The following is a 25,767-nucleotide window of genomic DNA, read 5'->3' as shown; positions in this document are numbered from 1 at the left end:
CAGGGAAGGCAACGGGGTGGGTTTGGGGGAGAGAAAAGAATGGGATCCTTACGTGCACAAGGCAACTTTAACTCACAGCGCTCAGCGCTTTGACAACGAAGGCAGGGAAGGCAACGGGGCGGTGGGGGAGAGAGAGAAAAGAACGGGATCGTTACGTGCACAAGGCAACTTTAACTCACAGCGCTCAGCGCTTTGGCAGGGAAGGCAGGGAAGGCAACGGGGCGGTGGGGGGGGAGAGAAAAGAACGGGATCCTTACGTGCACAAGGCAACTTTAACTCACAGCGCTCAGCGCTTTGACAACGAAGGCAGGGAAGGCAACGGGGCGGTGGGGGGGGGGAGAAAAGAATGGGATCCTTACGTGCACAAGGCAACTTTTACTCACAGCGCTCAGCGCTTTGACAACGAAGGCAGGGAAGGCAACGGGGCGGTGGGGGGGAGAGAAAAGAATGGGATCCTTACGTGCACAAGGCAACTTTAACTCACAGCGCTCAGCGCTTTGACAACGAAGGCAGGGAAGGCAACGGGGCGGTGGGGGGGGGAGAAAAGAATGGGATCCTTACGTGCACAAGGCAACTTTTACTCACAGCGCTCAGCGCTTTGACAACGAAGGCAGGGAAGGCAACGGGGTGGGTTTGGGGGAGAGAAAAGAATGGGATCCTTACGTGCACAAGGCAACTTTAACTCACAGCGCTCAGCGCTTTGACAACGAAGGCAGAGAAGGCAACGGGGCGGTGGGGGGGGGAGAAAAGAATGGGATCCTTACGTGCACAAGGCAACTTTTACTCACAGCGCTCAGCGCTTTGACAACGAAGGCAGGGAAGGCAATGGGGTGGGTTTGGGGGAGAGAAAAGAATGGGATCCTTACGTGCACAAGGCAACTTTTACTCACAGCGCTCAGCGCTTTGACAACGAAGGCAGGGAAGGCAACGGGGCGGTGGGGGGGGGAGAAAAGAATGGGATCCTTACGTGCACAAGGCAACTTTAACTCACAGCGCTCAGCGCTTTGACAACGAAGGCAGGGAAGGCAACGGGGCGGTGGGGGGGGGGAGAAAAGAATGGGATCCTTACGTGCACAAGGCAACTTTTACTCACAGCGCTCAGCGCTTTGACAACGAAGGCAGGGAAGGCAACGGGGTGGGTTTGGGGGAGAGAAAAGAATGGGATCCTTACGTGCACAAGGCAACTTTAACTCACAGCGCTCAGCGCTTTGACAACGAAGGCAGGGAAGGCAACGGGGCGGTGGGGGGGGGAGAAAAGAATGGGATCCTTACGTGCACAAGGCAACTTTTACTCACAGCGCTCAGCGCTTTGACAACGAAGGCAGGGAAGGCAACGGGGCGGTGGGGGGGGGAGAAAAGAATGGGATCCTTACGTGCACAAGGCAACTTTTACTCACAGCGCTCAGCGCTTTGACAACGAAGGCAGGGAAGGCAACGGGGTGGGTTTGGGGTAGAGAAAAGAATGGGATCCTTACGTGCACAAGGCAACTTTAACTCACAGCGCTCAGCGCTTTGACAACGAAGGCAGGGAAGGCAACGGGGCGGTGGGGGGGGAGAAAAGAATGGGATCCTTACGTGCACAAGGCAACTTTTACTCACAGCGCTCAGCGCTTTGACAACGAAGGCAGGGAAGGCAACGGGGCGGTGGGGGGGGGAGAAAAGAATGGGATCCTTACGTGCACAAGGCAACTTTTACTCACAGCGCTCAGCGCTTTGACAACGAAGGCAGGGAAGGCAACGGGGTGGGTTTGGGGGAGAGAAAAGAATGGGATCCTTACGTGCACAAGGCAACTTTAACTCACAGCGCTCAGCGCTTTGACAACGAAGGCAGGGAAGGCAACGGGGCGGTGGGGGAGAGAGAGAAAAGAACGGGATCGTTACGTGCACAAGGCAACTTTAACTCACAGCGCTCAGCGCTTTGGCAGGGAAGGCAGGGAAGGCAACGGGGCGGTGGGGGGGGAGAGAAAAGAACGGGATCCTTACGTGCACAAGGCAACTTTAACTCACAGCGCTCAGCGCTTTGACAACGAAGGCAGGGAAGGCAACGGGGCGGTGGGGGGGGGGAGAAAAGAATGGGATCCTTACGTGCACAAGGCAACTTTTACTCACAGCGCTCAGCGCTTTGACAACGAAGGCAGGGAAGGCAACGGGGCGGTGGGGGGGAGAGAAAAGAATGGGATCCTTACGTGCACAAGGCAACTTTAACTCACAGCGCTCAGCGCTTTGACAACGAAGGCAGGGAAGGCAACGGGGCGGTGGGGGGGGGGAGAAAAGAATGGGATCCTTACGTGCACAAGGCAACTTTTACTCACAGCGCTCAGCGCTTTGACAACGAAGGCAGGGAAGGCAACGGGGTGGGTTTGGGGGAGAGAAAAGAATGGGATCCTTACGTGCACAAGGCAACTTTAACTCACAGCGCTCAGCGCTTTGACAACGAAGGCAGAGAAGGCAACGGGGCGGTGGGGGGGGGAGAAAAGAATGGGATCCTTACGTGCACAAGGCAACTTTTACTCACAGCGCTCAGCGCTTTGACAACGAAGGCAGGGAAGGCAATGGGGTGGGTTTGGGGGAGAGAAAAGAATGGGATCCTTACGTGCACAAGGCAACTTTTACTCACAGCGCTCAGCGCTTTGACAACGAAGGCAGGGAAGGCAACGGGGCGGTGGGGGGGGGAGAAAAGAATGGGATCCTTACGTGCACAAGGCAACTTTAACTCACAGCGCTCAGCGCTTTGACAATGAAGGCAGAGAAGGCAACGGGGCGGTGGGGGGGGGGAGAAAAGAATGGGATCCTTACGTGCACAAGGCAACTTTTACTCACAGCGCTCAGCGCTTTGACAACGAAGGCAGGGAAGGCAACGGGGCGGTGGGGGGGAGAGAAAAGAATGGGATCCTTACGTGCACAAGGCAACTTTAACTCACAGCGCTCAGCGCTTTGACAACGAAGGCAGGGAAGGCAACGGGGCGGTGGGGGGGGGGAGAAAAGAATGGGATCCTTACGTGCACAAGGCAACTTTTACTCACAGCGCTCAGCGCTTTGACAACGAAGGCAGGGAAGGCAACGGGGTGGGTTTGGGGGAGAGAAAAGAATGGGATCCTTACGTGCACAAGGCAACTTTAACTCACAGCGCTCAGCGCTTTGACAACGAAGGCAGAGAAGGCAACGGGGCGGTGGGGGGGGGGGAGAAAAGAATGGGATCCTTACGTGCACAAGGCAACTTTTACTCACAGCGCTCAGCGCTTTGACAACGAAGGCAGGGAAGGCAATGGGGTGGGTTTGGGGGAGAGAAAAGAATGGGATCCTTACGTGCACAAGGCAACTTTTACTCACAGCGCTCAGCGTTTTGACAACGAAGGCAGGGAAGGCAACGGGGCGGTGGGGGGGGGGGAGAAAAGAATGGGATCCTTACGTGCACAAGGCAACTTTAACTCACAGCGCTCAGCGCTTTGACAACGAAGGCAGGGAAGGCAACGGGGCGGTGGGGGAGAGAGAGAAAAGAACGGGATCGTTACGTGCACAAGGCAACTTTAACTCACAGCGCTCAGCGCTTTGGCAGGGAAGGCAGGGAAGGCAACGGGGCGGTGGGGGGGAGAGAAGAGAACGGGAGACTCGGGACTCCTTTTGCGATGGCAGACCGGCTTCCGGGTTTCTAATTTCTGGGCTTGCACGCATTAATCGCTTTCCCATTGATTCCTATGGGAAACATTGTTTCGTCTTACGAACGTTTCACCTTACGAACCTCCTCCTGGAACCAATTAAGTTCGTATCTTGAGGTACCACTGTATTCTGGTCCAGTATATTCTGGTCTAGTATAATATCATTTACTCGATTTATTATTGCTAACTGTCCTATTGTTGGGTTGCTTGTAGGTCATGGCTGTTTTTATTTACTTATTTATTTTGTATATAAAATATTTACACAAATTTATTGCTTATTTGACCCCTATGATAATCATTAAGTGTTGTACCACATGATTCTTGACAAATGTATCTTTTTCTTTTATGTACGCTGAGAGCATATGCACCAAGACAATTCCTTGTATGTCCAATCACACTTGGCCAATAAAATTCTATTCTATTCTATTCTATTTTTATTTGGGTTCTTTTTAGAGGAATTCTATTTTTATTTGGGTTCTTTTTAGAGGAACCTACATCAGGTATATCTGGAAATGTGTGTAATGTTTCTGGAAATATTCCAGAAATATTGAACGATCCAGTTTAATTTGCCGTAAGTATTTGTCATAAGCATATTCCAATCTTCATTAGTGTTGCCTTTCCCCTTGTGGCATGCAAGATACAATTTTTTTAAAAAAATGTGTGTGTGTGTGTATACACCCATATATACACATACACAGTGTATATCTGTAGGTATGTGTGTGTGTATATGTCTGTCTGTATGCATGTATGTATGCATATGCACATGTGTGCACACACACGTGCACATACACACACACACACACACATGTATATATACATGTACCATGTTTCCCTGGAAAAAAAAGACTTTGTTTATATTGTTTTGAACCCTTAAATAAGCTCTTGGCCTTATTGACATGCACTCAAAAGCCCATTTGGGCTTATTATCAGGAGATGTCTTATTTTGGGGAAAATAGAGTACACATACAGACACACACACACACCATTGCCCAACAATCTACTGAAAGTGAAATATTTTGCCTTCTTTTGTGCTTTTTAAAAATACCTTTCAACATTTCTCTATTGCTTCTAAATTGTATCCTTAATACACTACACAATTTTGTCCATAAAAGCCGTAAACCTACGATATGGTTTTTACCAGGAACAACAACAATTAAAAAGTGAATGACCAGGCATCTTAAACCATCTCACACATGGTTTGAATTCAGTGGGTGGTGCTGTTTTTTGAGAGAATGACTCTTTAGCAAGTTTTGTTTGAGGTAGAAAATATAGGTCTGCCTACATTTAGTCTGAAAACATCTAAAGATAATGACTTTTCATCACAGCATAGTATAAAATAATGTGACTATAGTTGTGCCACTAGTGCATATGTAATACTTTTGTGAAGTTCATAATAAAGGAGAAACAGATGGTGATATTTAAAGGAAAATGTTAGCATTTGGACAAGTGCTAGAAACTCAGGTGACAAATGGCTGTTTTCTGTATGATAACATTGTTTATATTTCTCACATTAGGAATATTAATATGCAGTGCAGGCTTAGTCCATGGTTACTCTTGTTCTTTTTTTAGCCAAAGCTTCCAGGGACATTTTATTCCCATTTGATTATTTTGAGCAGAAATCAATAGTACTCCATTGGTAAAGCAGTTTTAAAACAAAAGGAATGCAACAGTAAAGTAGCTTGTGTCACACCATTATTTCAACCTTTGGATTTCTAACCTCTAAGTGGAATGATAAAATGCAAAGCTTCTAGGTATATCAGGTTTCATGCAGAAGAAGGATCTCTGCTCTGATAACTGGAGGGAAGCAGTAAGAGGAAATGCTTTCATAACAGGGATGGATCTGCCAGTTGTTAACTGAAAAAAAATCTCCAATTTTTTAAAAAAATCACAATGATAAATCTTTTATCTGGTTTTTTTTTTGCTTCTTTGTAAACCGAATTGTAAATTTCTCTCTTTCTTGCTTCCTCTGTTGCAATGTGCAGTCACAGCTCTACCGTCGCCATGTTGGTTGGCGGCTCTCCTGCCTCGGGGTTTGCTGGGCTCTCTCTTCTTCACAAGGGGTGATTGCTTTTCACCTCCGTGTTAGAAGAACGCCCCGCTTCTTCACCCACCTCTCCAACGTGGATGTGCTGAAATTCAGCCGAATTTCCAGCCCCCGAACGACAGAATCCAGATTCTGGAGAGCAGAACGTTGCTCTCTCCTGCCTGCTCGCCGTGGCCCCGCCCCGGAAGTCTCATGATAGGGTTTTATGTGCTTTTTAATATTAGATTTTTTTAGCTGGAATATTGTTTTTATTGTTGTTGTGAACCGCCCCGAGTCTTCGGAGAGGGGCGGCATACAAATCTATTGAATTGAATTGAATTGAATTGAACTTAAAAAAAATAGAATTTAAAAAAACATTTTGTTTTACAATTATGATTTTGTTATTTTAGTTGGCGTTAAATGTTGTCTTAAGAAGAGCTGATTCTGTAAAGTTCTCTAAAATCCCTTCATCAATTGATGAATTTTGTTTCCCAGTGGAAATACACCCATTGGATATTCTGGATTTGCTTAACGACTATGGTGACTCACATTATGACCATTGTAAAATGATTATAAAATTGAGTCTGCTTAATAACTGCAACCACTTACAGCCAAGTAAGGTCCATTGTGGTTATAAGTCAAGGACTAGCTATATCAATTAAGCAGTGTTATCTGGATTCAAAATGAAGGAAGAAGCCCTTGGGTAACCACCATAAGTTTAAATTACCATTGTGTTGGGTCAGAATAGCAATTAATTATGAGAGTTTGAGTTATCAACCGCAGGAATAATACAGTATATTTAACTACTGTAGTTTAAGTAGGTTTAATATCACATCAGCCTTGGGTTGTATATAGATGGTTTAGAACTTTGAAGAGCAGGGTTTCTTTTGCTCATGACCTTCAATAGTACTACTTTCACATGTTTTCATTGTCCTTTTCAATTGTATTTAAGGACAGAATTGTTAAAAAAGATCATCTGCCTTCTGAAGCACAAATAGAATATCTAATTTACAGCATCTGCTGAAAATAGCCTTATGATGCATATGCATAGTATGAATCATTAAGAATTTTTAAAATAACATTCTGAATGTGATTTATGAAACATCACTATACAAACTACGAATAAAACCAGCTGTTGGGAGTTATTGTAGGTAAACATTTAGAATGAAAGAGAAAACATCATGCTTCAGATGTGGCCTCGTCCATGTTCCTTAAACTTTACAACACCCCAGAGCACCAGGCAACCATACATACTCAAATGTTGCTTATAATATTTTTTTATTATTTTGGAATGTGACGATCCAATTTTTCTAGAGTAGTAGTTATAAACCATATTAACTTCTTAAAGATTTGCCTCCAAACCCCCTAAATATTCAAAATGTTTTAAAAATCTTTACAACACTTCTCAGTATACCTTTGTGGGGAGAGGGGAAGGAAGTATATATTAATGGTCTGCTAATTTAAGAAGCACTGTCATAAAACCCTGGAATGGTGTTCACCAACTCCAGATGTGTTGGTGTTCTCATAATCCCCAAGTATTTCTATATCCAATATATTGAAAAAGCATCAGTCGCTGTGCTTGTAAAATTATTTAATTGACCCTAATATAAATTTTAACAGAAGGAAATACTTGTATGCCAACAAAGATAGATATGTTTGATATAAGAAATTACACACAGGATTATACTTAGTGATGGTTGAGCATATGAATAAACATAATAACACTTATGGTGACAAAATAAAGTTTCAATGGTCCTCAATCTTTGTGGCTTGGCGGCTTAGCGGGGGGGAATGGGAACCAGGCCATACCAGCTATGAGTTGGCTCGTACTTGTTGCACAATTTCAGCTGCGCACCATGTGCCTTTACACCAGCATACTGTACACACAAGTTGAATTCTGCATGTGTATGTGTGTGATGGGCTACTGCTCATGCATCCTAGTTCTGAATACGCTACTGCTCAGTAGTGTGTTATGGCTTTGAGGTTAGGGATTCCTGGTCTTTGTTGAAAGATATTGTCCTTATTTTATTATTTGGATCTCAATTTAATATACTGTATGTCTTTGTTCTTAGCTGTTTCTCTGATCATACAGATGGTTTCATATCTGGGGTGGAACTGTAAATCTAATAAGTGAATGGCCCTTCTATGTTTTTAGATATAGAAGGCCCTTCCTAATTATGTAGTCCCATAAATAGTCATAAGAAAAGACTACTGTTCTGTTGATGAACATCCTTCTGTTCATTATTCAGTCCATTGCACATGTATCCCTTTCCATGCTGAGAATATGTGATATATGTAATGAATACAAACTTCTGGTGCTATTTTGGGGAATGTGGAGATATTATCCTCAATATATTCCCACACTGGCTTCTGAAACACTGCGACTGATCTATCTACAATTTGACAGTAGCTTTCAGTTCAATATCAGAATAGGTCTTTGTCTTGACAGACATTATACATGACACTCTTTGCATCAAACTGTTCATAGAAAACTCTGTAATATATCAGACCTGTATGAAGCCCTGCTTTAAAAGAATGGAGCCATATGATTACATTTCTGATTTATTTATAGTTAAGTAGCAAGTTGCAATGTATTTATAATTAAAGTTCGACTTCAATAATGATGCAGTCACAGTATCCTAGAAACCAATTTATGTGAGTTCTTTGGGGAAAAAATATACAAGGGAGTATGGGTTTCTGTATAGGGCTTTAAATAAGATTTAAAAATTCAAAGTCCGTTGCATTTTTAAAACTTTCCTTTCTCTCTTTTTTTTCAGGTGGCTGTTCATTTGATGAACCATTTACATCATGTGGATATAGTCAATCAGATGCTGATGATTTTAACTGGGATCAAGTGAACACATTCACAAAGCCCACAGCAGATCCATGGATGCCCACAGGTAGTTTTTATTGGAAATAATATTTTTAATCTGTGTTTATCATATTTATAGAGGAATATCATAAATACATTTTCTTCCTTTGGTTTTATTGTTGCTTATGAATACTAAACATCTGGTATATCTGTATATCAGGAATTTAATATGTACAAATTAGGAACTGTTTGCTTCCTTGAAGTAACATTAAATATATCAATTAAACATTATAGGCAATTGCTTATATAGTCTGATCCAAGTTACAGGTCTTCTAGATTTATTGTCATGTTGTGTAACTACTACACAATTAATCTGTAGGCTGCAATCAGCCAATTCACACTGTATTGTTAGATTCCTACAGAATTCTGAGGATCTTTTATATGTAATCAAGGCTTTCTACAATTTAATATTTATGGTATTTCCCTAACATTATCTTCAGATAATTAAATAAAGACTTGAAAATGTCACAACATAGAACGTTTCATACTTTAACCTCTTTTTAGACTATTGAATATTTCTGAATTTAATAATTTATTTATATAATGTATATAAGAAGGGAAAAGGGTAAACAAGTCTGACATCTATTAAACAGAGTAAAAACCAACAGATGTGAATTTGTGGTTTGTCTCTCAGTGTACTCTTTACAAACATTGGTTGATTCAATTATAATGTCACCTTATGGGTGAGATGAGTGGCATATCAATTTAAATAAACTAGCTTCATTTAAATCAATTAAATTGTTAGAAGTTTAATCAATATTGCAAGCTATCAGTTAAAGATCTTAACTCATCTGAGGCACAAAGTTATAGACTAGAGCAGTGATGGTGAACCTTTTTTGGTGTGTATGCCAAAAGGAGGGAGTATGGGGGGGGTTGTGTGTGTGTGTGCGTCCACACTCATAATTCCATGTGGGGAGTTCCCTTCTCCTGGCACGCAATGACACATCCCTTCAGAAAGGCTTCAGAGCCTTTCTTGGAGCCTGAGGAGGGCAAAAACTGCCCCCCCCCCCAAGAGGTCCTTTGGAGTTCGGAAACATTATGTTTGATGACTTCCAGTTGGACCAGAAGGCCCATTTGTTTTGCTCTCCCCAGGCTTCAGAACCTTTCTAAGAACCTGGGGATGGTGAAAATGGCCTCCCCCCAGAGACCCTCCGAAGGCCAGAAATGGCCTGTTTCAAAAAACAGGCCATCCCTACCACCTCCGGAGGCTGGAAACAGCTTGTTTCCCAACTCCGAGTGGGCCCAAAAGACCAGAAAAATTAGCTGGCCAGTCATGCATGTGCGCCTGACCTGAGTTTGCATGCCCACTGATATGGCTCCACATGCCACTTGTGGCACACATGCCATAGGTTCACCATCACGAGATTAGAGTAAAGTACGTAGCATACATTAAGTTGCCTTAAAGTAACTATTAAGAATGACACGTTTTATTATTTACCTATTCCAGTAACAGTCAATATAGATGTATTTAAAATATACAATTTAGGTCACATAACCTAACCAATAAGAGCAATTAAAACCCTATTGGTCAATGGAAAAGAATTCTAAATTCTAAATTTGGTATATTTCCTTTTTACATATATGTACATTACAATATATAGATCAGTAAAGTAAGAGATAATGAGTAATACCAGAAATAAAAGAAATAATAACAAATAATATAGTGCTATTTAGTGGTTTGAAGAAATTAAATCATAACATTTCAAAACCCCTCTTCATATTGCAGTCATTTTTCGGCTTCTTTGGAAGTTGGAAGAGTATTTTTCAAATTTAAAATAATTGAGAATGTCACAAACTATATTTGGCACTCCTTAATGAACAAAGCTCAGGAAAATAAAATATACAAATTCCATAGTTGATGTACACTTTTATTATGAGAAATCAGAATGTTAGTACAATATTAGTACAATATTATTAGCATAGATGGATTTTGTTCTGTCGGGCTCTCTGGTTTAGTTTCAAAGCGGGGAAAATCAGCACACAAAAAGTCAAAGTCAGTAAAGCAGTCACGAAACACAAGGATCAGATAATCCTCCACAATGGCCAAACCTACAGGCTGCTATTTATAGCAGCCTCACTAATTACCACAGCCCCACCCAACCACAGGTGGCCTCATTTTCTTTGATAATAATCTCTCAGTTGTTGTTGCCTATGCATCGCTCTCCGCATGCGTGGCTGTATCATTAACTCTTGTTCTGAATCCAAGGAGGAGCTAGATAATTGATCTCCTTCTGAGCTGTCTGCCACACTCCCTGTCACTCATGTCTTCTTGGTCAGAGGAGCCTTCATCAGCAGATTCCAGGGGGGGGGGGGGGCGCAAAACAGGCCTGCAGCATGTGGATGTCTCCCCCACATCCACAGTCCTTGGGGCAGGAGCTGGGCCATAGCTAACTACAACAGATTTTTCCTTTTTATCCCAGTCATTACATTTTCCACATAGAGGTTTTGGTTTGGTGTCTTTAAAGAAGTCAAATAAAAGTGAGAATGCATGGGTTGAATAATAAATGCTGAAGGCCCTAAAGACTTGGTTTTGCCAGGGAACCTGGGGAACCCAGAATGGAATGGAGCCCATCAAGTGGGTTATTTGATTGTGTGTTGTCATCGGGGGAATGGTGGTGGTGGTGGATGGGTTATTTTTTTCCCTATACTACTATGTTTTTATTGTTTGTAAGTCTCCTAGAGTTACTATGAGTGAGTAGGTGGCTATATAAATTTTATAAGTAAATAAAATAAAAATAAATTATTTGTTCTTACATAGTTATTATTTGATTTGATTTGATTTTGATTTTATTGGATTTGTATGCCGCCCCTCTCTGAAGACTCGGGGCGGCTAACAACAATAATAAAACAGTGTACAATAATAATCCAATACTAAAAACGATTAAAAACCCATTAATATAAAAAACCAAACATACATACAGACATACCATGCATAAAATTGTAAATGCATAGGGGGAAAGAGTATCTCAATTCCCCCATGCCTGGCGGCAGAGGTGGGTTTTAAGAAGCCTACGAAAGGCAAGGAGGGTGGGAGCAATTCTAATCTCTGGGGGGAGTTGGTTCCAGAGGGTCGGGGCCTCTACAAAGAAGGCTCTTCCCCTGGGTCCCACCAAGCGACATTGTTTACTCTTTCCAATTCTTTGTCACTCAGTAGTGACAAAGAACAAAGCGGGATTTTCTGCTTTGACTTCTTTTAAACTGATTTCTGTGGCATCGAAGGTACGTAGATACTGTATCCTTTATCAGTCTCTTTTTCAGTTATCTTTGATTTACAAGCATCAGCGATTTTGCCATTAACTTTGTGTATCTAAAATAGTTAAGCTTCCTTAATTATGATTGATTTTATGCATTCATTTATTTATGCATTTATTCAATTTTGGCAGTGTTAACTCCATACCGAGTCTGGATAGCACACAGTCTGACTAAACAAGATAAAAACTACAATATGCAGCTGAACACAATGGGAAATCCTGCCAAACAACCACAACAAATGGCATAGAAAAACCAAAACTAATAAGGGATTCCATCTGCCCTTTTAGTTTATTTTACTTCGTCTAGTAGAGTGAATACTTCTTTTGTGTATTTGGGCCATTTTTTCTTTATATCTTCTTTTTCTAGTAACAGACTGGAAACACTTTTGTATGAAGTTTCCTTTCTGTAATTTTTAAAAATAACATCATCTTTCCCATTCAGTTGTTATCTTTAATTTATTATTACTGTATTTTCACTCTTGTGTCAAACTCCTGTTTGTTCTCCTGCTTGCTCCAGAGTAAGCTCATTTTATGGGAACTAGGTTACTAGATTCAGTACAAGTAAATCTGGACAATAGGAGAGGGATGGTAGGCATAATGGTGTGCTTATGCACGCCCCTTACAGATCTCTTAGGCATGTGGTGAGGTCGACTATAGACAGTCTAAGGTTAAAGTTGTTGGGGTTTGAGGAAGAAACCATATTCCAGGCATTGATCACCCTGTTGCTAAAGTCATTTTCTGCAGTCATGTTTTGAGCAGTTTATATTGTATTTGAATCTAAAGTCATATTTTCTGCAGTCATGTTTTGAATGGCTTATATTGAGTTTGAATCTATTGTGTGCACATGTGTTGTTGTGGTTGGAGATAGGACATTGTGATAGATGATTTTAAATCAGATCAATGGTGACGTAGCTCTAAATCATCTAACCCCAAAATTTCAAGACTGATGGAATAAGGTATTCTGTTGCGAGAAGAGGAGTGGAGGACTCTTCTTGTAAAATATTTCTGGACTCTCTTAATTGTATTAATGTCTGATATGCAGTGCAGGTTCCAGACAGGTGAGTGGGGGCAGTTCTGATCTGCAGGGGGGAGCATGATTCTTGACAAATGTATCTTTTCTTTTATGTACACTGAGAGCATATGCACCAATGTCAAATTCATTTTGTGTCCAATCACACTTGGTTAATATTCTACTCTACTCTGTTCTACTGTACTCTTTGACCTCTTTCTCAGACTGCACTTGGTCATTTCCAGTAATATCTATTAAATTTTCTTCATTAGGCATTATGACATACAATGATATTTAGAGCTAACTAATTTTTAAGATAGGCTTTACACAATGGGGTTCTGTAGCCAATTCCTATGTAGGTGAGAACCAATGATTACATTTTCTGAAATGTTGTGAAATCAATGTTGAGTCATTACGTCTAGCTCATCAGTTATTTGTTTCCAGCTAATGATGCAGGGTGACAGAGTTACTTTTCTAAACTACCCAATGTACATAAGATAATAATTCTTATGCTTATCATGCATCCATTTTTTTTTAGGTTTTCCATCTATTTTACATTTTAGGTTTTGTCAGTGGTGGTTGCATTCTGGCCAGAGGCAAATTGCATTGAGCAGTGTCTTTCTTAGGTATCTTAGCTTCTGCATTGGCTCCACCTTTGACTGGGTTACCACTTCTTCTTTTTTTAAATGTTTTTGGAAATGCCTTGCAACAATCAATTATTTTGGTTGCAACTTGTTACCAGATCTCAGTGAAGCTTCTGCTATCAATCCTGTTATCTACAGCCCCTCTAAAAAAGATTACAGGAACATCTCAGGCAGTGGCAGCATAAATTTTACTTAATACATTTTACAATGTCAAATAAGGATGGCAATATCGCATCTGTCCCTGATTTCAGGGAGTTCGTTTAATTTTGAAATTTCATTGTTTTTTTCATTCATTCTCTCTCTTCTATGAAAGAAACAATAGTTTGCATTATAGGGCTTATGTCATCTTCCATATTTTCCACTCATTGTCTCACTATGTATTGTTTCTTTACACTAGACCACAACATAGAAACATGGAAGATTGACAGCAGAAAAAGACCTCATGGTCCATGTAGTCTGCCCTTATACTATTTCCTGTATTTTATCTTAGGATGGATATGTTTAAATTCAGTTACTATGGATTTAGCAACCACATCTGCTGGAAGTTTGTTCCAAGCATCTACTAATCTTTCAGTAAAATAATATTTTCTCACGTAGCTTCTGATCTTTCTCCCAACTAACCTCAGACTGTGCCCCCTTGTTCTTGTATTCAATTTACTATTAAAAACACTTCCCTCCTGAACCTTATTTAACCCTTTAACATAGTTAAATGTTTCGATCATGTCTCCCCTTTTCCTTCTGTCCTCCAGACTATACAGATTGAGTTCACTAAGTCTTTCCTGATAAGTTCTATGTTTAAGACCTTCCACCATTTTTGTAGCCCTTCTTTGGCCCTGTTCAGTTTTGTCAATATCTTTTTGTAGGTGAGGTCTCCAGAACTGAACACAGTACTCCAAATGTGGTCTCACCAGCGCTCCATACAGTGGGATCACAATCTCCCTCTTCCTGCTTGTTATACCTCTAGCTATACAGACAAGCTTATCAATTTCAAATACTTTGTGTAAGATTAGCTACAGGAATACACACACACACACACAAACACACACGCCACTTGAGCCACCCATCTCATGAGCAAATGACTTTGGATGGCATATAACAAAATAGATTTATTAAATGAATATTAATTGTAACAGTACAATGTATTATTTTACATTGTAATTGTACAATTTCATGGTACCATCTCTTGTGTGATCTAGATTATAATCCTGAATAAGACAAGTAACTTTAGAATAGTCTTAATCAGCAATTTCCACTGAATCTCTATCATTGTTTGTCTCATACTGTAGTTGCTTAGACATATGGCATTGAGCAGAATAATATTGGCTTTTATGAAGTCCTGGGAATTATTGTACTTTCACTCCTTTCTAAATCGGGGTGGGGGGTGGGTATTCAGCACTTTTCAATGCATGTCAAAACATCCATCATTTGCTCCTTTAGAAATCAGTTCAGGAGAATCCATCAGCAGTGATCTCCTTGCCCTTTTTGATAGTAGTATTACATTTATTCTAGTAATGGGCCAAGTATGAGTTGACATAATCATTGTTATATGCTTCAAATGTGGATAATCAGGAATATAAAATTAATCCAATAAAACAGGATTAAAATCCAATTAAAGTAAAAATATTAAATAATGAGATGAACTTGAAATAGACTTGCCTGTGATCTTGAAGATAAAACATATTGGCAGTTGGCTTCCTTCATAATTAGTGGAATTGTAACACTGGCTATACAGTATTCTCTTGTTAGCTGTGCCCAAGATTACATATTATTTTTTCTCTATGTTTTAACTTTTTCTATTTCTGTTGTAATTATTTATTCATAGTTGTTGTGTTATCGGATGTGATTATATAAAGCACATTGAAACCGTATTTTCCCTTACTAAAGTAGGAGGTGCAAGTTACAGGAAAACATAACCCTTTTGTAAAAAATAACGAGGATATAAAAAAAATAGGAGCAATTACTTATTCTCCAAAGAAGATGTGCTCTGTTCCTAATTTGACTGCAGTTATTAATGATCAGAAAGTGGGTTGAGATGTCAGCATTATTCAAATGTCATTAAAAGTTAAAAAAAAAAAACCTGATCAGTGGCTTTCTTTTTTCAGCTTCTTATTCCTCAAACTTATTCATTTTTAAATATAGATTCTATTGTTGCTTGTTGGTAGTGGTGGTATTTTGAAACCTTCTTAGACTTTTCAGCTCATTTGAAACATAGAAACATAGAAGTCTGACGGCAGAAAAAGACCTCATGGTCCATCTAGTCTGCCCTTATACTATTTTCTGTATTTTATCTTAGGATGGATACCTATATGTTTATCCCAGGCATGTTTAAATTCAGTTACTGTGGATTTATCTACCACGTCTGCTGGAAGTTTGTTCCAAGGATCTACTACTCTTTCAGTAAAATAATATTTTCTCAAGTTGCTTTTGATCTTTCCCCCAATAACTTCAGATTGTGTCCCCTTGTTCTTGTGTTCACTTTCCTATTAAAAACACTTCCCTCCTGGACCTTATTTAACCCTTTAATATATTTAAATGTTTCGATCATGTCCCCCCTTTTCCTTCTGTCCTCCAGACTATACAGATTGAGTTCATTAAGTCTTTCCTGATACGTTTTATGCTTAAGACCTTCCACCATTCTTGTAGCCCGTCTTTGGACCCGTTCAATTTTGTCAATATCTTTTTGTAGGTGAGGTCTCCAGAACTGAACACAGTATTCCAAATGTGGTCTCACCAGCATTCTATATAGCGGGATCATAATCTCCCTCTTCCTGCTTGTTATACCTCTAGCTATGCAGCCAAGCATCCTACTTGCTTTCCCTACCGCCTGACTGCACTGTTCACCCATTTTGAGACTGTCAGAAATCACTACCCCTAAATCCTTTTCCTTTGAAGTATTTGCTAACACAGAACTGCCAATACAATACTCAGATTGAGGATTCCTTTTCTAAATTTTCTAAATTTGCTCTCATAATACAACTTGAATGAAAAATTTTAGCTGCAAAAAATATAGAAACTCCTCTTTCCAAATGTTATATTTTCTGGTCAGAATTTATAATATTCTAATTATATTCTTTTTTATTAAGATATAATAAATTAGAAATGTCCATTACTGGAGGATCAAATAATACTGCATTTTCTCTGAGTACCAAATATCACAGTATTGTCAAAGAAGGTAGATAATGTTCCAATCTATTAAGAAAGGTCATGGCTTTCTGAGAATAAGGCCATTATTCTCAGGGTCCTCAAGGACTTGTTTTCTTCAACACTATACCTGAAAGATAAGAAGACAGGATGCTACTATATGTAGGTAAAGGAACCCAAAAGTTAATTAAATATCCCTGGAGAGCAGAATATATTGTATAGTGCTCTGAAAGACATGCAATAATATTGAAGAAAACAGAAGCTTATTAAAGGTGTTTTAGATACTACTAGTGGATTCTAGTATGGTCTACTACCATGATGGCAAACCTATGGCACATGTGCCACAGAGACACGCAGAGCCCTGTCTGCGAACACGCCAGTTATGCCCCCAACCCAGTTCCACTGCGCATGTGTTCATGCCTCCCACCAACCAGCTGGTCTTCTGGTCTCTGCCATGCATGTGTGATGGAGACTTAACTGATCTCTGCAGAACCCCCAGTGCGCCCTACCTTTCTCCTTCATTTCTTCTGCTCGTGTCTTCCCCAATAGTGCTCCCTACCTTTCTACTCCATTTCTGCCACCCATGCCTTCCCCAATCTCTGCAGATTCATCCAACGTGCCCTACCTTTCTCCTCCATTTCTTCCTCCTTTGCCTTCCCTGATCTCTGCAGATTCCCCACAGTGCTCCCTATCTTTCTCCTGCATTTCTTCCCCCCGTGCCTTCCCTGATCTCCCCAGATTCCCCCCAGCATGCCGTACTTTTCTACTCCATTTCTGCATCCAACTTGGGAGCCAAAACGGGGTCATGATCCCCCCCATGTCCCATTTTGGGCCTGGAAAGCCTCCTGAACCTGGAAGCCAAAATGCGGTATTCGGGGCACATCTGCAGCAGTCATGCATGCATGCATGCGTGGGGGGGTGGAGCGCATGCAGGGGGCACTTGAATTGCATTTTGGAGATTGGGGAACGCACATGTACATTTGCATGTGCACACTTTGGGCACTTGGCACAAAAAAGTTTAACCATCACTTGTCTACTCCAAATTTGCAATGAGCTTGTGACTCTGACAACATATACAAACTAGGATTTTCAGGTAACTTTCTGATTGTTTACATGAACAAAAGTAATTCATTCCACATAATTTGAATATAAAATATTAAGAATCTGCTCCATATAGGACCAACTGCTTTATATTCAGAAAGAAAGTATAATTAATTGTATTTCCTCCCATAGGAAATATATAATGATTTTTATGGTGATCACTGGGGAAAAAATGTAATTTTCTTGAAAGTGGGCAATTCTAATAAATTTATGAAGAACTGGCCCACTTATCAGACCAAATTTATAGCCTTTCCCTTTTATAATTTATCTATTTAAATGTTGAACAATAAATAGGTTTTTCTGGATTATGGTTGGATGAATTGTGCATTGGGGAAAACCAATATTATATGGAAATTATCATGAAAGCCAAGCAGAAGTCCTAAACCAATTAAATAATTCTGTCTCAGAAACTTGGTTGATAACTGATTAGTTAGGATAAAACAGACTTAAGTGACAAACACAACCTTGAATCCACAGGAGGGCAGAATAATTTTAAAAAATTCACTAGAGAAAATGGAAAGAATAGATTAGGGAAGTTCAGAGTAGATCCAAGCCAGGATTCTTTGGGAAAAAATTTAAAGGAGATGGATAAATGTTTTATTTACTTCTAAACTCTATGTTGTATTTTCCTCATTGTTTAAAAACCTTAACTTACAGCAAATTGGGGACGTTTGTAAAGAAGGGGCTCCTTTGTTGTGCTTCAAGATCGTTTATGTGGAAAAATCAAATTACTATAAAATGGTAATAAGTAGAATAAGAAAAAATGTGCATTATTTATATTCTAATACATACCTACAAAACTTGTCCTTTTGGATTGCATATTCAAATCAGTCGTGTAATTCAAAGATGTTTAACATTTGTAACACTGTACATTTAATAATTTTTTATAATAGTTCAGTGTCTTCGGAGAGGGGCGGCATACAAATCTAATAAATAATAATAATAATAATAATAATAATAATAATAATAATAATAATAATAATAATAATAATATATAAAAATATTTAAGAAAAACATTTTTCCATACTGTGCAATTTTGTGTAAAACAATACCGTTTAGGAAGAATGTTGATGAAATATATCTGAACTTTGTGCAGACACTTTAAAAGTTCCAAATTAAGGAAGAAGCAAGATTAAATTAATTTAAATCAATAAATTTAAACTCTATTATCCAATCACCTATTTCATAAACAAAAATAAGAGAAATTTAAAATGTTGGCGAGTCAGACAGGAAGTCATTTTCCCATAACTAAGCTATTCTATTCTGAGTAGGTGAAAAGGCATATCAATCAGAATTTAAAAACTTAATGCTTAATTTGTTAGCAGATTTTTATTCTTGGATTCTACACCTATGCCACAGGTATTTCCTTTTTTTAAGTGCTTGTGAATGTGAAACTGGGAAATTGTAACATTTTTTTGACAGAGACAGAGACATAACCTATCATTCTTTATTATTGCTGTGAATACCATTGTGTAAGCATGATAGGCTTATTGTTTATATCTGAAGGTCAAATACTATGAATTGTTTTTGAGAGGGGTAGCTTATCTTGTAGCTATATAGAAAATTGTAGCACAATAATGTCATTGCTGATTTCATTGTCAAAAGAGAAGTATGTAAAGCACAATCATAGAAGGAAAAGCTGATATGCCATTGACTAGCTGATAAGTGACTAGTCCTGAACAAAATGTTGCTACCAACTATTACTTTCTAACAATTATCCTGCTGCTTCCAGTAATGCTTCAAATTAACTATGCAAACATTAATCACTGTATAATGGTGACAGTGCCATGATGACCTATTCAGTTCATTCCATGCTGTCTCACATACAATCAGGGCTGCTAGCTAAGAGTCCTCATTTACAGTAATGTTAATGTAATGTTGTGGATTTGGCTCAATGCTGCAAAGAATGTCGGTAGACTACTGCATTCACAGGCATTGTAAAGTCTAATAGGTGTAGCTGAATTCTGTGGTAGCAAAATCTTCAGGAATAAATATATTTCATTTTTGTAAGCTATGTTGAAAAAGTACTTGCATGTTGACGTACCTTTTGAAAAAAATTGGGAATGACTTATTTTAAAATTAGTTACAGATATTTTATTAATTTATTTGACATAATTAAGATTTAATACAAACTGTGATAAAATCATGTTGATTTAATTGAATAAATGATAGATGTTAGAAGCTTATTATTGCTGGGTACCATGTGGAGGCTATCAACACAGTAAACTTGTGAATGTAATAAACGCATCCATGTATTTCCATTAAAAAATTCTGAAACATATTCAGACATTGAAACTGCTATAAGAAACAGTGGTATTGCAAGTTACTTGGGGGGACAAGGGCTTTAGATTTATCTGGTCTAAGCAATAATTTAGAAATAATGGAAAAATCACTATTGCAATTTAGCTTCACTATTTCTCTTTCCTGGTAGTTCCAGTAAAACGTTAGTTTTATTTTGTATTCATCACTAAATAGATAGTATGTTTATCTTCCTTGTAGGTATTGATGTTTTGATTGATAGATACCATTGTGATACTGAATCATAGCAGGTATTCACGTAGCAAAGCAGACAAAATGGCATTAACTTTCAGAAGGTCTTCAAGGCAGGCCCAGAGTCCTTTACAGTAATCCATTCTGGAGGAGACCAGGGCATAAGAGACGGTGATTATTTTTTACTAGTCTAAGGATGCCATATTTACTGAATAGGAAGAAGGTTGACACTCCACCCTTCCCCCATAGTATTTGTGAATGGATAGAAATCTTCATTAACAAACATAAATATATTTATGTGAATGGGTAGCGCTTGAGTCCTTCTTTCTCTTCTTCTGTCATCTCTGAGAGAGATGCCTGACCAATCTGAGGCTCAGCTTTCTTCAGAGGCAGCTCATGCTAGTCTGCAAACATTATTGGGATCCTTTGGAAGCCTCCTTAAAAATGGTACATCTTTAAAAAATACAGTCCCCTATGGCAGTGTTTCCCAACCTTGACAACTTGAAGACATCTGGACTTCAACTCCCAGAATTCCCCAGCCAGCATTCGCTGGCTGGGGAATTCTGGGAGTTGAAGTCCAGATGTCTTCAAGTTGCCAAGGTTGGGAAACACTGCCCTATAGGATCATGAAATGGTAAAACTGAGTCTCCTATTGGCTGGAAACTGCCAATAGGGTCCTGGAGCTGGTTGAGGACCAAGCTGAATCCTGCAAGTCCCTGGGTGGCTGAGGGATTGTGGAGGGTACTGTAGTGACTATAACATTGAAATCAGGTCATATGTAAGTTTTGCAGAGTCTGTTATAACTTTAAATTGTTGCTAAGTGACCAGCCATAAGTTGAAGACTATCAATAATATATGTTGTGATTGAAACATGAAACATAGATTCATTTGTTTTGTCCCTATTATGAGTAGTTTGAAACAAAGGAGTAAAGAGAACTGAGATTGATGAACAAATCCTTTGCTGAAGATCATAATGGCTCAGTTTCTTACCACAACCTCTACAAATTTTGAAACAGACCTCTGTGAAATTCAAACATAAATAAATTTTATCCTTCTCCAAATGATATAAAATCATTTAGTCTTATTGATGTATTTTAAGGATGTTTGTTTGTTTGTTTGCTTCTTGGTTTATTTATTGAAATTAAATAAATCAACAACCAACCAAACAAAAAATATTCAATGAAAATTGTGGAAACAGATCGGTTTGTGAACTTTCAGATTAGCTTAACTTGGAATTTTCACATGAGCATTTCATGATCTGTGCCTGGCCATGTCATCACTAAACTCCAATCTTTTAGCTAATAATACAATCAATTTTATTTCTATGCACTTTTCTGGTGATATATAAGTAAACTGGACTCATTTTGGGTGTTTGAAGACTGTTTTAACAATGAAGAAACTGTTGGATTGTCAGTAATTGATAAACCATTTTTCCTGTGTGCTGCTGCAAGAGTCCAAGCAATGGTTAAATCTCTGTCAGGTGATTGGAGACTGAGTTGATTAACATAATTGAAACACACCCTCTGTACACTGCTGCCAGTTCCAAAACTCACTCAGTAAAAAGGGACGTGTTTTTTACTAGCTCTATTGATTGATTTTTGCTATTGCTTGGACTCTCTTTCAATAGAGTTAAGGTTTGTATTTTCTAATTGCTAAAGAGTGTGCTGGTTAGTTGGTGCACTAATGAGAACTGGCACTCCTACTGGATACTAGAGTCCCTGCCCTGTGTGGCTATACTCCTGGGGGGGGGGCATTAATATAGCTGAGGGTCCCTGCCCTAAGGGGTGATATCCAGTCTGAGGCTTCCTGAATTGTTTTTACTTTCCATGCTGTTTCTGTCTCATGAGGCAAACTACAGCCGGCTAATTTTTTGCTATAGCCTCTCTCCACCACCACCACCACCACCACCACCAATCTTCTCCTCTGTAACAAAGAGGGAATTCCTTTCATTAATGGAATGTCCTTTGCTGCTTACCAGGTGCTAATCAGCAGCTTTTCACTGCAGCTCTTTACTTGATTGGATTGCCTTCAGCCTGCTGGAGAGGCAGGAACCATTTTGAATACTGTTGCCGGGCAGATTCCATGTGGAAGCGGCAGCCATTTTGAATTGGAATTCGCTTGATGTCAGATGGGTCCTCAAGATCTACATCAAACACATGTCTTCTTTCTGGAAATCAGAAGCACTCTTTGTGGCTTTCCATCCTGCTTCCGTGGGTTACAAAGTGTCATCCCAGATAATCAGTCAATGGATCAAGACTTGCATTGCTCAAGTTTATGAATCCTAGGCAAGACTGGTTCTGGCCAGTATTACTGCGTACTCCACCTGCAGTGCGACTACATCAGCAGCTGGACCATGCAGGCCTCCATTGAGGAAATCTACAGGGTGGCCACATGGGTCTCTTTATCATTCTTTGTCAAGAACTACAACTACAAAATGGATTACACATCTGCTGAGGCGGCCTTTGGGAGGCGAGTGTTCCAGAGGGCTTGTTCTATGGTGTCATCCCTGGACTGGCTTTCTCCCACCCATGGCTCTTAGGCTTGGGTATATCCATTGCTTGAACTCTTGCAGCAGCGCACAGGAAAACTGTCATTGTCTTACCTGAATGGTTTTCTCTGTGCACTGTGTAGATAATCCAAACCTGCCCAGGCTGTTATGGCCTAGGGCTATATTGAATTTACTTACACATCCTCCTAGATCTTCATTTTGAAACTGGTGGGCTTCTCCAGCAGAAGGCATGTTTTAATTATGTTAATCAATTCAGTCCCCAATCCCCTGACCGAGATTTAACCCATTGCTTGTCAGTTTTCTGCTCATCCAAACTTGGATAATTGCCATTAAAGGGTTTTCCTTTAGTCTAGTTGATGTTAAGTCATTGATTGCGTAGTAGCCAACTTCTATTCTTACTATACATTTTCTAACTATGAAAGCAACAGTATTCCTTCTTTATTTTTTATGACCTGAGTAGTAAACAGTGTGATTGTCTGACTAAATTCCATCTTAATTTGCTGATCCCTAAGAAATCAGTGTTTAATTGATTCATTTCTTTTTTCACTGGGTTAAACTTTCCCATGTTCTTGATTCTTATGTTCCATGCTCAGAGTATAATTCTGTCTTTGCAGCTTCAGATTTTATTTTCCTGAATGACAGTGTGAGCAACGAAATGTCCCAAGGGATTTAATCTAGCCATGTCATAAACACGATTAGTATTCTGAAATATGCTCAGCTCTTCCTCAGTAGCATGTGGAGCACCATCTAACCTGAGGGACCTGTTATTTCTCGCTCTATTGTCAATCATTTTGTATTTTCTATGCATGTGATTTTCTTGGTAAAAAACAAGAATAGTTTACTCTTGCCTTCTCTTGCACAGCATAAAATGATCCCTTTACACTGTAACTAATTCCACCTCCAGCATCTTTCTATATCATTGCTGCCCCATGCTAGCTGCTTTAGCTGGGCAGCTTGGGTAACCTTTAACCTTTCATTGGACCAGTGATTGTACATTCTGTCTACACTTCCTTTTGTTGTTGTTGTTGTTCACCCCTTCCAGAAATATCCCACCTTTCTCGGCTTCCATGATTAGGGAATACTTCAGTATTTGAAGGATATATGGAATGTAGTAGTATAGAAAGTAAATAAATAAGAGAACAACTATATGTTTTGACAATCTGCCTAGGAAGCTTGCAAGTAACTGCTCAATAACCAACAATATTAATGTCCAGGAATTTATTTATTTTTTTTGGAATGGATATGCATCATCTCCCACAGAAATATTTATCACTTCTAGATACGGTACTTAGCCTCCCTTGTGAGATATAGTAAATCATGAAGGCACAGTCGAATAGGCATGTGATGGGTTATATTTCATATCTTATCAATATCCTGTTCAATGTTGAAATTCTTCTATCAACTCCAAGTTGTTTTAATAGGCTTATCTGTATGTTTTATTGCAGAAACAGTTAAATCAAAGTATTTGCAGGCGGAAACAATTTTATCTTCATTGAAACTTGGTGTTATGCAGTGAAGGGCTACTAAAATTTTTACTACCACACTGTGGACATGGCTTATGCAGGACGCCCTGCATTTTCTTTCAACATTTTTCAGTGCAAATTGGGGGCTCTGGGGTGGAGCTCCATTTTCGCTACCCCACTGCGTTCCCCCATCCCCGGTCTGGGCAGTAGCCCACTCCTGTATATTACTTATGCATGTGTACATTTATACCTCTCTCTCTGTGTGTGTGTGTGTACTGTTCAAAAAAAAAGTTCTGAAAGAAGGATTAAACTGAATCCTTATTCCTAGAGGAAATAAAAATTAGAAGTAAAGTTGTATAATCATTATTTCATTTTTGTTTAGTGTTTGTCTGTGGTAAGGATCTAAATACAGGTGGTAATCATTGAATTACAACAGTTCATTTAGTAATTGTTCAAAGTTATAATGGCATTGAAAAAAATTACTTGTGATTATTTTTCACAGTTATAACCATTGCAGCATTTCCATGTGATCAAAATCCAGGCATTTAGCAATTGACTCATATTTATGACAGCTGCAGTGTTCTAAGGTCTTGTGATCACCACTTATGATCTTCTGGCAAGTAAAATGAGGAAGCAAGATTCACTTAAACTCTGTTTTAGTAACATAACTGCAATCATTCACTTAATAACCGTGGCAAGAAAAATCATAAAATAGGGCAAAACCTGCTTAACAACAGTTTAGCTAGCAACAGAAATGTTGGGCTCAATTGTGGTTGTAAGTCAAGGACTACCTATGTAGTTGGAAAGGGGCATCAATTAAAATTGGAAAACTCATTGGTTGAATCTCAGGATGGTTTATCTACAGGATTTACAAATACTTTAAAAGTACAGTACCTTTGTAAAATATTAATATAGAATATCTAAAAGAATATGAATCATTTATGCATTATGGATGCTATATATGATTTCTACAGTTCCATGTTTTTGTTTACAAAAGAAACAATTTTCAGAAATCTTAGGATTTTTATGCAAATTTGTAGGAAAATATTTGCAGTATTGCAGATAGTAATCAGATTTAAGCAAAATAATAAAGTGAAAACAAGTATAATGGGTAATGAGAATACCCTTGAGGAAGTGGAAGAAGTGCCATAGACAAGGTTAAGAGAAATCTGTGTCCAAAGCAGAAATACAATCTGAGAAATCAACTCAGATTTCATTCTCCCTAGTTCTTTTCAGGATAAAGCAGGGATGGCAAGTGCATGTTACTATAACCTTAAAATAAAAGTAATTATAGTATTCATGTCTTTGTTATTCAATTCTGGTCTACCTTGCAGGGCTAACAACATCCTTCTATTTGGGATTAATTGATTATTGTTCACTAGCAAGCTTTGTTTTAACTTTGCATTTTTTTAGCGTTTTGAAATACATTGCTCAAAAAAATAAAGGGAACATTTAAACAATACAATATAACTCCAAGTAAATCAAATTTCTGTGAAATCAAACTGTCCACTTAGGAAGCAACATTGATTGACAATCAATTTCACATGCTGTTGTACATTCAACTTTGTACAGAACAAAGTATTCAATGAGAATATTTCATTCATTCAG

General features: G+C 39.1%; 1 protein-coding gene across 18 annotated transcripts in view; it reads left to right on the top strand.

Moving 5' to 3' along the window:
- Nucleotides 1–25,767, top strand: part of PTPRM (protein tyrosine phosphatase receptor type M) — a 546,727-nt gene that overhangs the window by 157,500 nt on the left and 363,460 nt on the right. For all 18 annotated transcript variants that reach the window (XM_070747559.1, XM_070747555.1, XM_070747564.1 and 15 more), the window contains exon 2: nucleotides 8,457–8,579. In XM_070747559.1, the coding sequence (XP_070603660.1) occupies nucleotides 8,457–8,579 (123 nt within the window). The remainder of the gene's footprint in view (nucleotides 1–8,456; nucleotides 8,580–25,767) is intronic.

The sequence above is a fragment of the Erythrolamprus reginae genome, chromosome 3 (assembly GCF_031021105.1).
Source record: "Erythrolamprus reginae isolate rEryReg1 chromosome 3, rEryReg1.hap1, whole genome shotgun sequence".
Classification (NCBI taxonomy): domain Eukaryota; kingdom Metazoa; phylum Chordata; class Lepidosauria; order Squamata; family Dipsadidae; genus Erythrolamprus; species Erythrolamprus reginae.
The sequence above is the reverse complement of the archived record's forward strand: the minus strand, read 5'-3'. Positions and strand labels throughout refer to the sequence as shown.